Source organism: Condylura cristata, unplaced genomic scaffold (assembly GCF_000260355.1).
Source record: "Condylura cristata isolate star-nosed mole 26May11 unplaced genomic scaffold, ConCri1.0 scaffold00020, whole genome shotgun sequence".
Taxonomy (NCBI): Eukaryota; Metazoa; Chordata; class Mammalia; order Eulipotyphla; family Talpidae; genus Condylura; species Condylura cristata.
The window spans coordinates 36,811,229-36,823,102 of NW_004567121.1; the positions used below are offsets into that span (position 1 = coordinate 36,811,229).

Below are 11,874 nucleotides of genomic sequence, written 5' to 3' on the forward strand. Positions count from 1 at the left end.
GGCCTCCTTCAGCTTTCCCGCGGTCTGGGCCCTTAGGCCAGGTTTCTGACTTTCCTCCCCAGAGCCAGTCAGCTGTGTAATTCAACAGGTTGGACTGGCATTTTGCATACCTAGGAGGATGGCAGTGTTTGAGCATCCTCAGCAATCAGGCCGGACTGGTCAGCCCAAAACTTTTCCAATTCTGTTTATTCAACCACAAAAGTCTTGCACCCGTGTTCGCTGCCGTAAAGCCATGTTCAGACCCCTCAACGCTGCTCTACCTGCAGCGTTCACCCCAAAGAGCAAACACCCCAGCCTCGGCATCCAAGAAGCAAACACCTGCTGGCTTCCATGCAGACACAGAGCTCTCAGCCGAGACAGCTCCTGCCCAGGTGGACTTTACACTCTCCAGCAGGGGCCAGAAAAGAAATAAGCTGCACAAATGACTTAGATCAGATGATCAGGTGGTTACACTTGCACTGGAACCCTAAATGGCAGAAACTGGCACCTCCCACAGACAGGGGTGTAAGCTACGAGGACAGGTGCAGAGGGACCCCTCTTCTTGGTCTCGGCTAAGGGCTCGACTGGACTGGCCTTGTGAAGAAGCTGCATGCAGCAGCAACAGCAAGTTGTGCCCACACATACCAGTAACCCCCAAAAAAGACAGGCTTCGTGGCCTTCGCCCTGCTGCAGCGGCAGCTCCGGGAAGACCGGGCCCTAACCAGGACGTCGGCTTTACAACCCTTCTATTTCTCAATACACGGACAACATCAAATGTCACGTTAGCCTGACACCTCCGCAGACTCTCTAAAATCCTTGAAGATGTGAATTATTTTCCTTGCAGACCAGCTAAAACTCTCACGGTGGGCTCAGAAAGCAGACAGCTTTTCCCAGAGATCCCTGGGGATGGTCCGCAGTTCAAGGTCTCAGTCCCGCCTGTTGCACTGACCACTTTATCTACATCCACAGCGGGAGGCAGCAGGCGTGAGGCCCCAGTCACCTTCTGAGGATGGCTGAGCTGGAGTTGGCCCAAGGCGAGGCGCTCACACGGCCCAGGAAGGGTTGAAAGCTGGAGTCACTCGTTTAAAAGACCACTGCTCGCTGTATGGAAAATGAACGTCAGGGAACCTGGGGAGAGCCGTGGGCTCTGGGGAGGGTGGGGCTAGACTAGTGAGGAGGGGGCGAGAGGCAGCACTTCGTACACTCTGGAGGTAAAAGCCCGCCCCTGCTCTGTGGGCTCTGTGGGGAGAGGCTCGTGGGAATGGAAAGAAGGCGCTCAAGGGAGGCGGGGCTCTTTGCCTCTTTGCAGGAAGAAGATGAGGGCTTGGAGGAAAATCACGCCGCAGCCTTGGCCACACTGAGTCTGAGCAGAGCTGAGATGGCAGAAAGACACCTCGTGCCCGAAACACCCAGAGGACCCAGGTAAACGTTTGGGGCCACTCACAGAGCGCGCCAGGCGATGCTAGCTGGTCAAGGGTATCGCCCAGCGGGCAGCCTCTGCGTCCAGGGGAGCAGTAAGCCCTACTTGGTGGCATTTCAGAAGTGGGGGTGGCACAGGGGGTTATGCGGGAGACCCCTCCTCCCACTCGCCCCAGGAGGAAGTGACCTGTCCCTCCCCTGCTCCAGGAGGCCAGGGAGCAAGTCCTGGAAGGGCTTTCTGGAAGCCATGTCTGACTTTAGCCCACGGGAGCAGAGCCTCTGTATAAAATAAATCTCCAATTATTAAAATTTGACAACTAAACGTCTAATTATACAGACGATCAAGTCCAAAGCCCTCATTTTGGGGGGGCAGCAAGGGACTGGAGGGCTGATGGCCTGAGCAGGTGAGCCCTGGGCTGTCCAGCTTAGCTGCCCCCCCCACCTGCGGTTGCCATGGCTACCGCCACCCGACTGCGGGAAGGGAGGGAGCACCCGCCATGAGCAGGAAACACCCTGACACACGTATCTCGGATCTCGGTCTGCCGAGCAGGACCTCTCTGCCCTGGCAGGGCTGAGCACCCTGGCTGCACCCCCTCCCCGGCCGGGCCCTGCTGTCCTGGGGCTGCCAGGCAGGGGGCCCAGCGCACTCTCCCCAGCTCAGAGGTGATCCCCTGGGCCTGCCCGGCCTCAGCTGCCAGCCAGCTGGAGAGGGGGAAGCAGGTTAGGGCGGCTGAGCAGCACCCAAATCCCGGGTCCAAAGACTCGGTCTCACCACCTGCAGCGTGGGGACACCACGCAGAGCCACTCTGAGGAGGAAAAAGGCCACCATTAAGTGTGTGGGCAGTTGCTGCCGTGACAGAAGTCTAAATACGAAACCACGGGCCCCCTAGCAGCGCAGGGGCTAAGCGCAGCCCTGTGAAGCTGTCTGAGGGTGAGTCCGATCTGGCCAGGGAGGGACCACAGGGCTCAGCAGACCTCTCCTGGCTCCCCGCTGCCCCCTCAGCAGTGTGTGTTTCCGTGGATCTGCCTCTTCTGCTCCCCACTCTGTCTCTGGGGGGTCCGCTCACCCCCTGCACCTCTGGCCGTACTCCAGTTCTTGTATGCATAAATAAACAAATCTTTAAAAATAACTAAATCCGGCCCTCCCTGGTGGCGCAGCGGGTTAAAGCACAGCACTGAGAATCTGAAGCCGCTTCCGCATGAGTTCGATTCCCGCCTGCCCCGGAGGAGACCACATGGCGCGGCAGACCTCTCCTGACCCGCCCGCTGCTCCCCTCAGCAGTGTACTTCGTTGATCTGCCTGTTCTGCTCCCCACTCTGTCTCTGGTGAAGCCTCTCACCGTCCCTGAGCCTCTGGCCTGTACCCCAGTTCTGTATGAATAAATAAATAAATCTTTAAAAAAATAAATAAATAAATAAATCCAAGACCCTCATCCAGAGTGAGCACAGACCCCAGAGGGCGGGGTCAGTGCTGAGCAACTGGCCAGAGCACACGGCTTCTCCCAGGGGCTAAGCTTTATCTGGCCCCCAGGGCTTGGGCTGCCAAGAAGCAGGGGTGCTTTCCATGGACCCCAAGGCCTGTCCTGGGTTGGGGTCTCTGATGGGGTGACTTGGGCAGCGGCACCCTCTTGCTCAGGGTCTCAAGCATCAGGCAGGCTGCCCGGTGCCACCTCCCCCCGGCGGGCAGAGGGGAGAGGCGCTTGGACGCTGCCCAGGGGAGGAGCAGGCCACGGGACAACTGGCAGAGGAGACGCGGGCTCCGCAGGGAAGCAGGAGCGGGCCCTCTGGGCCGGTGTCCGGAAGGCAGCACAGAGCCGCCCCGAGGGGGAGGACCCACATTCGGGCCCAGGCATCGGGCCTCAGGGCGGAAGGGGAGAGCCTGGCTGGGCCGCCGCCGTGACCACGGAGGCGACGCCACCCGGCCACGCTGACGTGAGGTCCCTGGGGCGCGTGGCCCCGGCCACGCCGGGCAGCGTGGAGCGTCCCGGGACCCCCCACGCAGCAGCCACCAGGCGAGAACGTGCGATCGTGGCCCGTGGACAGAGACACCCCGGCCCACCCTCAGCCCCCCGGACCTTGCTGTACAGGCGTGGGGACACCGCCTCAAGTCTCGGGCGCCCGCAAGGGATCAGCGATGCGACTGGGTCTCGGAAAGGGTCGAGAGGCAGAAAGCCTTTCCCGGGGGGTGGGACTCGCGGGTTTTCCGTTCCGCGCTGGGCGGTTGTGTCACCGCCGCCTGGACCGCGGCCCACACAGAGACCGGCCCGGTCGCGCTGGCCAGGCTGAGCCCCCGGGAGCCCCGAGCGTCTGGCCCAGGAGACACCGCGGCCCCTGCCTAAAGCCCGCAGGGAAGGTGCCGACTCCTGCAGGTGGGCGAGCTCATTCTGGCACGTTCTTTCATCAACAACAGGCAACCTGGCCAGGTGAACCCAGTCGGGGTGTTGACGGCCCTGAGCTGTGTCAGCCAGAGGAGGTGCTGACTGAAGCTCCCTTCCTCCGTGGTTGAATGGAGTCATCACGCCACCCTGTGGGTTGGGGGCAGCTAGTGTGCCATAGTGGGAAGCGAACGCCAGTGGGGTCCGGCGCGGCGTCCCCGGCTCCGGCCCTCACGTCACACTCGCAGTAGCTGCAGGCCAGCGGCCCCTGGACCGGTCAGGGCCGCGGTCAGTGTTGTCGTTCCCAGGCAAGACTCTGACACCAAAGCACCTTGGCAGATGGCAGAGCTACCCACGGTGGGGGGGACGCTGCTGAGCTCAGACTGGCCCTCCGGGTGTCCCCTAAAGGCAGGCTGTTGTCACCGGGCAGTGACATCATTCACAAAACCTTTCCCAAAGCCCCCCGCCCCCGCCCCCGCCGCTGCAGGGCACTGACTCCTTCACAGCTTCCCCCAGCTGTCTCTCTCGCCCAGCCCAGCTTGCCACCCAGGCCAGACCCCAGAGGCGATCAGAATAGCCGGCAGGGTGCTGCTGGGGAGCGGGGGTGGGGGGGAGAGGCAGGGATGAGGCCGGGGAGCTTGGGACAGGACTGCCAACTGGGGCTTCCAGACTCCTGGCGCTTCACTCCCTGGCAAGGCCACATTAGCAAGCGCTGGTGGGCTGATGCAAGAAGAGAAGGCATTCGGCATTTCAACTAAGAAATGATTTTGCTGTGGCTGAATGTTTATGGCTCCAGCTCCCTATTCAGACGGTGAAGGCCTCGTCCCAGGGCATGGCATTTGGGCATAGGATATAATTAAGCTTAGATGAAAGCGCCAGGGTGGTGCCCCTGTAACGAGATCAGCGCTCTTGTAGGAAGTGCAAAGATCCTCTCTCTCTCTCTCTCTCTCTCTCTTCCTCTCCCCCACCCCGCACCCCAAACCCAGAGTCTTTGCTCAGTGACTCCCTTTTTCGTGCTGATAGAAAAACTACCATTAACACCATGCTAGGTGATGTGATCCTTTGCCAGCTCTAAAGAAAAAAGCAGATAAGCATTGGATTTGCCAAGAAAATATAATATCTGTTAATATGCAGGGCTGAAATGCTGTTGTCAATCACATGGCCAATCACACACTGGTAAAGAAGAATAAGGCACAAAAAGCAACAAACAGGACCCCGAAGTATTACATTTGAAGCAAGCTCGAATGCTCTAAAGTCTGTATAATCCAGTCCCTGGAGAAGAAGAGGAAGAGCAGGCAGAAGAAATACTTAAATCATGGCCTAGCATTTTCCAAAATTAGTGACAGACACCAAGCCACAAATCCAAGAATCTCAAGGAGAAGCACGCAGCCAGCCAGGGCAGGGTCACACAGCACGTACAGGTGCAGAGGCCGGCAGAGCACGCTCACACAAGCCAACACCACAGCGACTCTGGAGAGCCAGGAAAAGACGTCACACAGACGAGCCCAGCAAGAATCAGCACTCCTAGTCGGAAACCGGGCGGGACAGCACAGAGGAGACACTGTAGACTTAGCAAGTCACAGGGTCTCTCCACTCACTGACGTTGGCCATGATAGCACAAAAGCACCATGAACAATATAAAAGACGGGCGGGAATGTGTGTAATATCTTCATCTATGAACTTGTGTGGACAAGATACAGCCCCTGAACCACACCTTGTCGATTTCCGCAAAACTAGCAGCGATGTTTTCTGGCTTATTGTTCACGTGAGCGCTGAGACTCAGGACGGCAGGACAGCTCCGAAATGCACGGCCGCACGGCCCTTACTCTGTGTAAGAGCGTGCGCTCGTACTGCTTCAAGGAAAATTATGGGAAAGGTGTAAGTTACAAGATTTGAGGAATCACTCAAAAATTAAGAACTGTAGATCATAACACGGATAAAATGGAAGCGTTTTATAACACAGAGGACAGATAAAATGGTTCACTTAGGGCCTCCCTGGTGGCGGAGGTGAAAGCACAGCTCTACAAGGCCGCCGCAGCCGCTTCGCCACAAGTTTGAGTCCCCGCCAGGGAGGGACCCCCAGGGCGCGGCGGACCTCTCCTGTCTCCCCGCTGCTCCCTCAGCAGCAAATTTTGTCCATCTGCCTGTTCTGCTTCCCACTCTCACTGCCCCTCCACCCCTGGCCTGTACTCCAGTTCTGTATGCATAAGTAAATAAATCTTTTTAAAACATTGCTCAATTAATGTAAGTGAAGGGGGAAAAGACAAAAAAAAAATGGCACAAGTCAAAAACAGCTGGTGAAAGGGTGGTTTCACCATCCTTTTCACCCATCAAAAACCACATAAGCTACACTAGTTAAACAAATGATCAGGCGAGAGAAGGCCATCTCTATACCACCTTCACAAAACACCCCTTAAATATAAAGCTCTGATACTTTACGGACCCTGTTTTATCATTCTTTTTTTTTTTCTTTTAAAGATGTATTTATTTGTGTATACAGAACTGGGGTACAGGCCAGAGGTGTAGGGGTGGTGAGAGGCTTCACCAGAGACAGAGCAGGGAGCAGAACAGGCAGATGGATGAAGTCCACTGCTGAGGGGAGCAGCGGGCGGGTCAGGAGAGGTCTGCCGGGCCATGTGGGTCACTTCCAGGGCAGGCGGGGATCGAACTCATGCGGAAGTGGCTCAAGCTTCTTAGTGCTGTGCTGTAACCCGCTGCGCCACCAGGGAGGGCCGTGTTTTATCATTCTTAACTCTCCAAGGAGGCATCAGTTGCATGGAGGAGATGGAGACGCCTCTGTATAGAAGCCCAGAGCAAATCACCTAACAGAAGGCAGAAAGAAGGCGCCAGGGCCTTCTTGGTGGACTTCGGGGCCCCTCAGTGTTAGTCACTGACCCTATCACTCAGTGAGTCTGGGCCTGAGAAGTCAGCCAGGACACGGGGACTACCCAGACTTCATTCCACCCCCCACCCACCCACGCCCTCCATTTACCTTAGCTGCCGGAAGAAAGTCTCATCTGCACCTTGGAGCACATCTTGGCAGGACCCCATTCAACTTCACAACTGCACATGGAGGGCCCTGCTCATGACAACCTGACTCCTGCCTAATGTCCTCTTTCTTCCAGCGTTCTAGCTCTCAGCGGCTTGGGCCCCCATTTGCTGGCTGTTACTGGGATAGGCATGGCTTACTCCACCCTGATCTTGCCTGTCTCCTCCTGATCTTACCCCTCAGCTCACCTCCTCCCCGCCCATTTTCTCTCCGCCATCATCCTGCCACCCCACTACCCAGACTCTAGGGAAGTTCATTGTTGGGTGGCAGGGCTGTGATGACCCCCAGGGGTTATGACGTCAGCCCTAGGCACAGGAGGGGAGAGAGGTAAGAAGAGGTGAATGAGAACTGAGTAAGACATGGAGTTTGTTCTGAGATATCACTAGAGTCACAACAGAACCTGGCAAACACAGGGGCCGGCAGAAGGCTTGGAGCACAGCATGATCAAATCCTTCATGAAACGGGAATTTTGCCTTGTTAACTTCTGAATTCATAACAGATGAAATAGAAAGGACTTTGAATTCAGAGTTGCACTCCAACAAAATGAGGAAAACAAATGGGTTGAAATAAGCTTATCCATTTCTTACAAAGTGTGGAAGTTTGGGGCTGTCTACTGTGCCTATTATTAAAAGATGTCCATCGGGGTGTTACAGAAAAAGCATCAATTCCAAGAAATATAAGCTCTATATGAACTCTTCAAAACCTCCAACTTTCAACGAGAAATGATGAATAACTACAGAATACAGTTGGTAAGTTATTGTCCAATTAATTAAAATAGTGATAAAAAGAGAAAGTTATTCTAATATCAGAATGGCAGCCTTTAAAATGAGACAGTAATGCTGGGCCCTCTCTGGTTGCCTTCTTAGCAACGAATCTGCTGCATGGTACATGGTTTATAAATTTTGTTAAAGGAGAAAAGCAAAGAGTTATATGAAAATTATGGTCAACCAATAGAAGAAATCTCTAAAATCTTTTTAGAGATAAGCTAGAGTAAAAGCCTAAGGACATGAAGTGTGTTTGGAGTGAGAGGGCAGACAGAAACTGGGAAGCATATGTTTCTCCTCCTAACAAAGAAAGCAAAGAAAAAGAAAGGCAAACATAACTTCCAGGAAAAACACATACTCCTCCAAGGAAAGCTCCATGTGAAAGAAAGGCAGATTGAATACAGAACAAACTAAAATAGGTTGAGAATCTACATAAATGGTAGAGTGAAAAAACAAGGAGAATATGTTTGCTTTGATGCTCTGAATATCAGCTAGATTCTCCTCTATTAGAGTGCCTATACCAACTCAGGATGGGCACTAGAAACTGTAGTTTTAATTATGAACCATTATTTCCAAGTCCATTTTATAGAAACCAAGCACATAAAGCACTTTGATAACATTTTGCAAAAACAACTCTAAATCTAGCCAAAGTTTCACTTCCTCCCCCAATAAAAGGCTCTGTCTCCAAGAAAATAAAATCTTAAATCCATTCTCTCTCTCTATCTTTTTGTTTTCCAATTCTAAAGAAAGCAAGAAAGAAAAAGAACAAGCAAATAATTTCAAATCAATAGCCCAGGAAAATCTAGAATTCTGGGAATTGTTCTAACTAGAAATGATGCAATCCACATGCACTTTGGCCAAGAGGCAGGCATTTTTAAGTTCCTCCTGCCCCTTAGGAACACGAGGTGAAAAATGTGCTGGGTTTCATGTAACAAATTGTGCCACCATGTTTCATCACCTGAGCAAGGCTGGTTAAGAACATTTACTTGCTCAACTGTCCCTCCAGAATTTAGGAGTTTTGTTTTGATTGAATGAATGAGTGGGGCGGAGGGAGACGAAGAGGGGCAGTTGTGTTAGTATTTCTTTGGGCGTATTCCATGCCAGATGGACTCTGTGTTCATGTTGACTCCACCGAGCACACCGTTACTGGGCCATTTGTGTCCTCTAGCGCCTCAGTGGCTGCAGGACAGCGTCAAGCAGGACACATGCATCCTGGAGCCCCCTGTGCTGGGTACATCTGCACAGTCATTGAGTCTTACTTTCTGCTCTGTTGTAGCTCCCCTTCATTTTTGGTTTTCTCGTTACTAACCAGTTTTGGAATTTATGAACCTATCTTCCAAAGACCAGAGGGCACGGCCATGATCAAAGGCTGTGGTAGGATGGGTTTTCTGGAGAAAGTCCCCTCTAACCGTCTCCCTAGGCCATACTCCCTCCCTGGGAAGTTTGTCCCCCACAGAGACTTGACGACACAGAGGTTCGGTATTCCCCATCCAGACCTGGCCTGTCAGTTCCAAACAATACAACAAGGGGCTCTAACTGGTGTCCCTGCTTCCAGGCACACCCCGTGATCACACACTACGGTGGGGTCCCAGGAAGGGCTCTGCCCTGAGCAAGGTAAATAAAGGAAACATTTACCATCAGCATGCTGTTCCAGTTGGTGTTCTGTGTAGGGGGACTCCTGTGTAGCAGCTGCAAATGCGACTATTCAAAAGCTGAGCTGCAGAGCCAGCCTGAGCCAGTGTGAGGCGCACAGCTAGCTCGCACCTGAGCCAGAACACCTGCACTGACCATGCCTTTTTCTTGCCCCTAAGCCCCCTTGTCTGCTTTCAAAGTAGCTCCCTCTGCGCCCGCAGGAAGGTGCTTTGGAACGCTCCATTGCTGGCCAGGCAGTGCCATTCTGGCGCCTTCCCACGGAGCCTGTCACTGACATCCGCAGATGGCCCCCCTTGGGGCCGACACAGCAGGGCTGCGGGTCTGAGGAAGTGCCCACTTAGGGCCCTCCAGTGCACCCCGTTACCACTGCCTCTAGGATCAAATCCAGCATCCTCAGAAAAGCAGAGAGGATTCCAGCCATCAGCACCCCCTTTTCATCTCCCCTGCCCCATCCCAAGCTCCTGTTTCTCAAACACACCGTGTGGTTTCTTGGCGGTTTCTTGCCTCTCAGAACTCTGCATAAGACGCGCCTTTTCTTGGAAACAGTTTCTCAAATTGCTCCTCACCCCTCCACTCCTGCCGCCCCCCACTAAGTCACAAACTCCATTTCCCTCCCACCACAGGGCCTGGTGGCAGCCAGCCGGCACTCCCGGTAGGCAGCCCGGGACGCCCGTGCGTGGCCGAGCTCCAAGGAAACCTGCTCCCAGCCGCCTCGCAGGGCCAGCGCTTTGGGCTCTTGGTCCGGCTGCCTGCCCGCAGGGGAAGACTTTCTGCCGCTTCTCGCGCCTACTGGGCGGCTCCCGTCCATTGCCCCCCGCCCGTGATGAGCAGGCTCTGGGTCCCCTGCGGGGCTGGGAGGCCTGCTGGCCTTGCACATGGCCCTGGCGGCCTGGCCGCTGGTGCCCAGGGAGCCACCGGCCGGCACACTCGTCACGGCCGACACCTGCTGCCTCGGGCCGGCCCCACGTCCAGGCAGTGGGAACTGGGCCGAGAAGCTGCCGCGGCCCGCGTGCCGCCCGCCAGCTGCGACGGCCTCACTTACCGGGCTCTCCCCCGCCGAGGATGCTCCCTCAGCCTGGCTCAACTGCCACCAACTGCCCACTGGCCAGGATTCCTGGCTGTGCTGGGGCCCGTCCTGCCGCGCCCTGGGAACAGAACTGCTCCTCACGAGCGCTGGGCCCGCCTTCCTCGGCCGGAGCCTGCGGGTTCGGTTCAGGGGGACTCTCGGGTCCTCCCCAAGAAGCCACTCAGCGCACTGGATGTTCCGCGTCACGCGGGCCCCTGCCCAGAGGAGCAGGGCGAGCCCGGTGAGAGCGGGCCTACTTCTCCGCCGGGTCCCCAAGGCTTAGGGACGCGCAGCTGTTCAGACGGCCGTTTCTTCCCTGCAGGATTCGAAACCCCTGCTCAAGGCCGTCCACCCCCGCCACCTTGGCTCCGCCACGGGAAAGTGCTCTGGCGTAAGACCCAAGCTGTCTGGCGTTGCTGAGCCTCCGCGCACAGCTCCAGGGCTGAGACACACGAACCCGCAATGCAGGCTGCACGGGCAGCCCCGGACTCTGCAAGCAGCCCACCAGCAGCGGAGGCTCCTGCGCGAGACCCAGCAGGGAGGCCGGAAGCCTGCGGGCAGCCTGGGGCCCGGGCGGGGGGTGACGCTGGGCCCAGGCAGAGCGAATGGCAGTGTGTGTGTGCAGAGCAGGGCACAGCACCAGCAAGTTCTGAGCTCAGCTGGAGGGCCTGGCAGGCTGGCGCCAGGCTCAGGCCGCGGCAGGTGGCAGGAGCCTGTCGGGCGGGAGAGTGAGCTGCAGAATTGCAGAATGTGGGGAGCTTGGAGGGGTCAGGGGCAGCGCAAAGACGGACGCGGGCGGCCTCGCCTTGCGGCACTTCGCAAAATGCTTTTTTTTTTTTTACAAATGGAAGGTCTGTGGGAGCCCTGCCTGGAGCAAGCCTGCCGCGCCTTCCCGAGCGCAGGCTCTGTCACGGCGAGTGAAGCGTGCACCTCCTCACACAGGCCACTCTGCACGTTCAGAGTGCAGCCGTCGCGGGGACGACAGACCGCAGTGAGGACACGTTAGAAACCGCTCGTGGGCCGCCCCGGTGGCGGGGCTCTGACCCACCACGCGAGCACCAGCCGCTGCCGCAGGGTCCATGCTGCCAGGGAGGGACCCCGGGGCGCAGCAGACCTCTCCCTGTCCCCGCTGCCCCCCTCAGCGGTGGACTTCAGTAGATCCACCTGTTCTGCTCCCCGCTCTGTCTCGGGGAGTCCTCTCACCCCCTGCACCTCTGGCCTGCACCCCAGCTCTTGTGTGCCCAAATAAATAAGTCTTTAAAAAATAAACTAATCCTAGTGTCCCCCACTGCCCGGGGGCTGATGTCACCTTCAGAGCTACGGCCAACCCAGAAAGCGCCAGGCCGGGCCCGCGCGGACGTGAAGCGGGGGCTCGGCCGTGGCGCCCCCTCCCTGCCGGACCAAAGTGGGTGGGCGTAGCCACTGCACTCACGTTGATGTTGGACGACCACACATTGCGAATCCATCCAGGGTCTCTCATTATTGGAATCTGCAAACCAAGAACACGAGAAATTAAATGATGGAAATGTTCTGAAATTAGCATCAGCGTGGCACCGACGTGGCACCGAC

At 56.3% G+C, this 11,874-nt stretch overlaps 1 protein-coding gene across 1 annotated transcript in view; it reads right to left on the reverse strand.

Annotated features, from left to right (window-relative positions):
- Positions 1-11,874, reverse strand: part of LPIN1 (lipin 1) — a 69,380-nt gene that overhangs the window by 46,535 nt on the left and 10,971 nt on the right. The window contains exon 2 of the mRNA XM_012727363.1: positions 11,738-11,794. Coding sequence (XP_012582817.1) covers positions 11,738-11,794 — 57 coding nt within the window. The remainder of the gene's footprint in view (positions 1-11,737; positions 11,795-11,874) is intronic.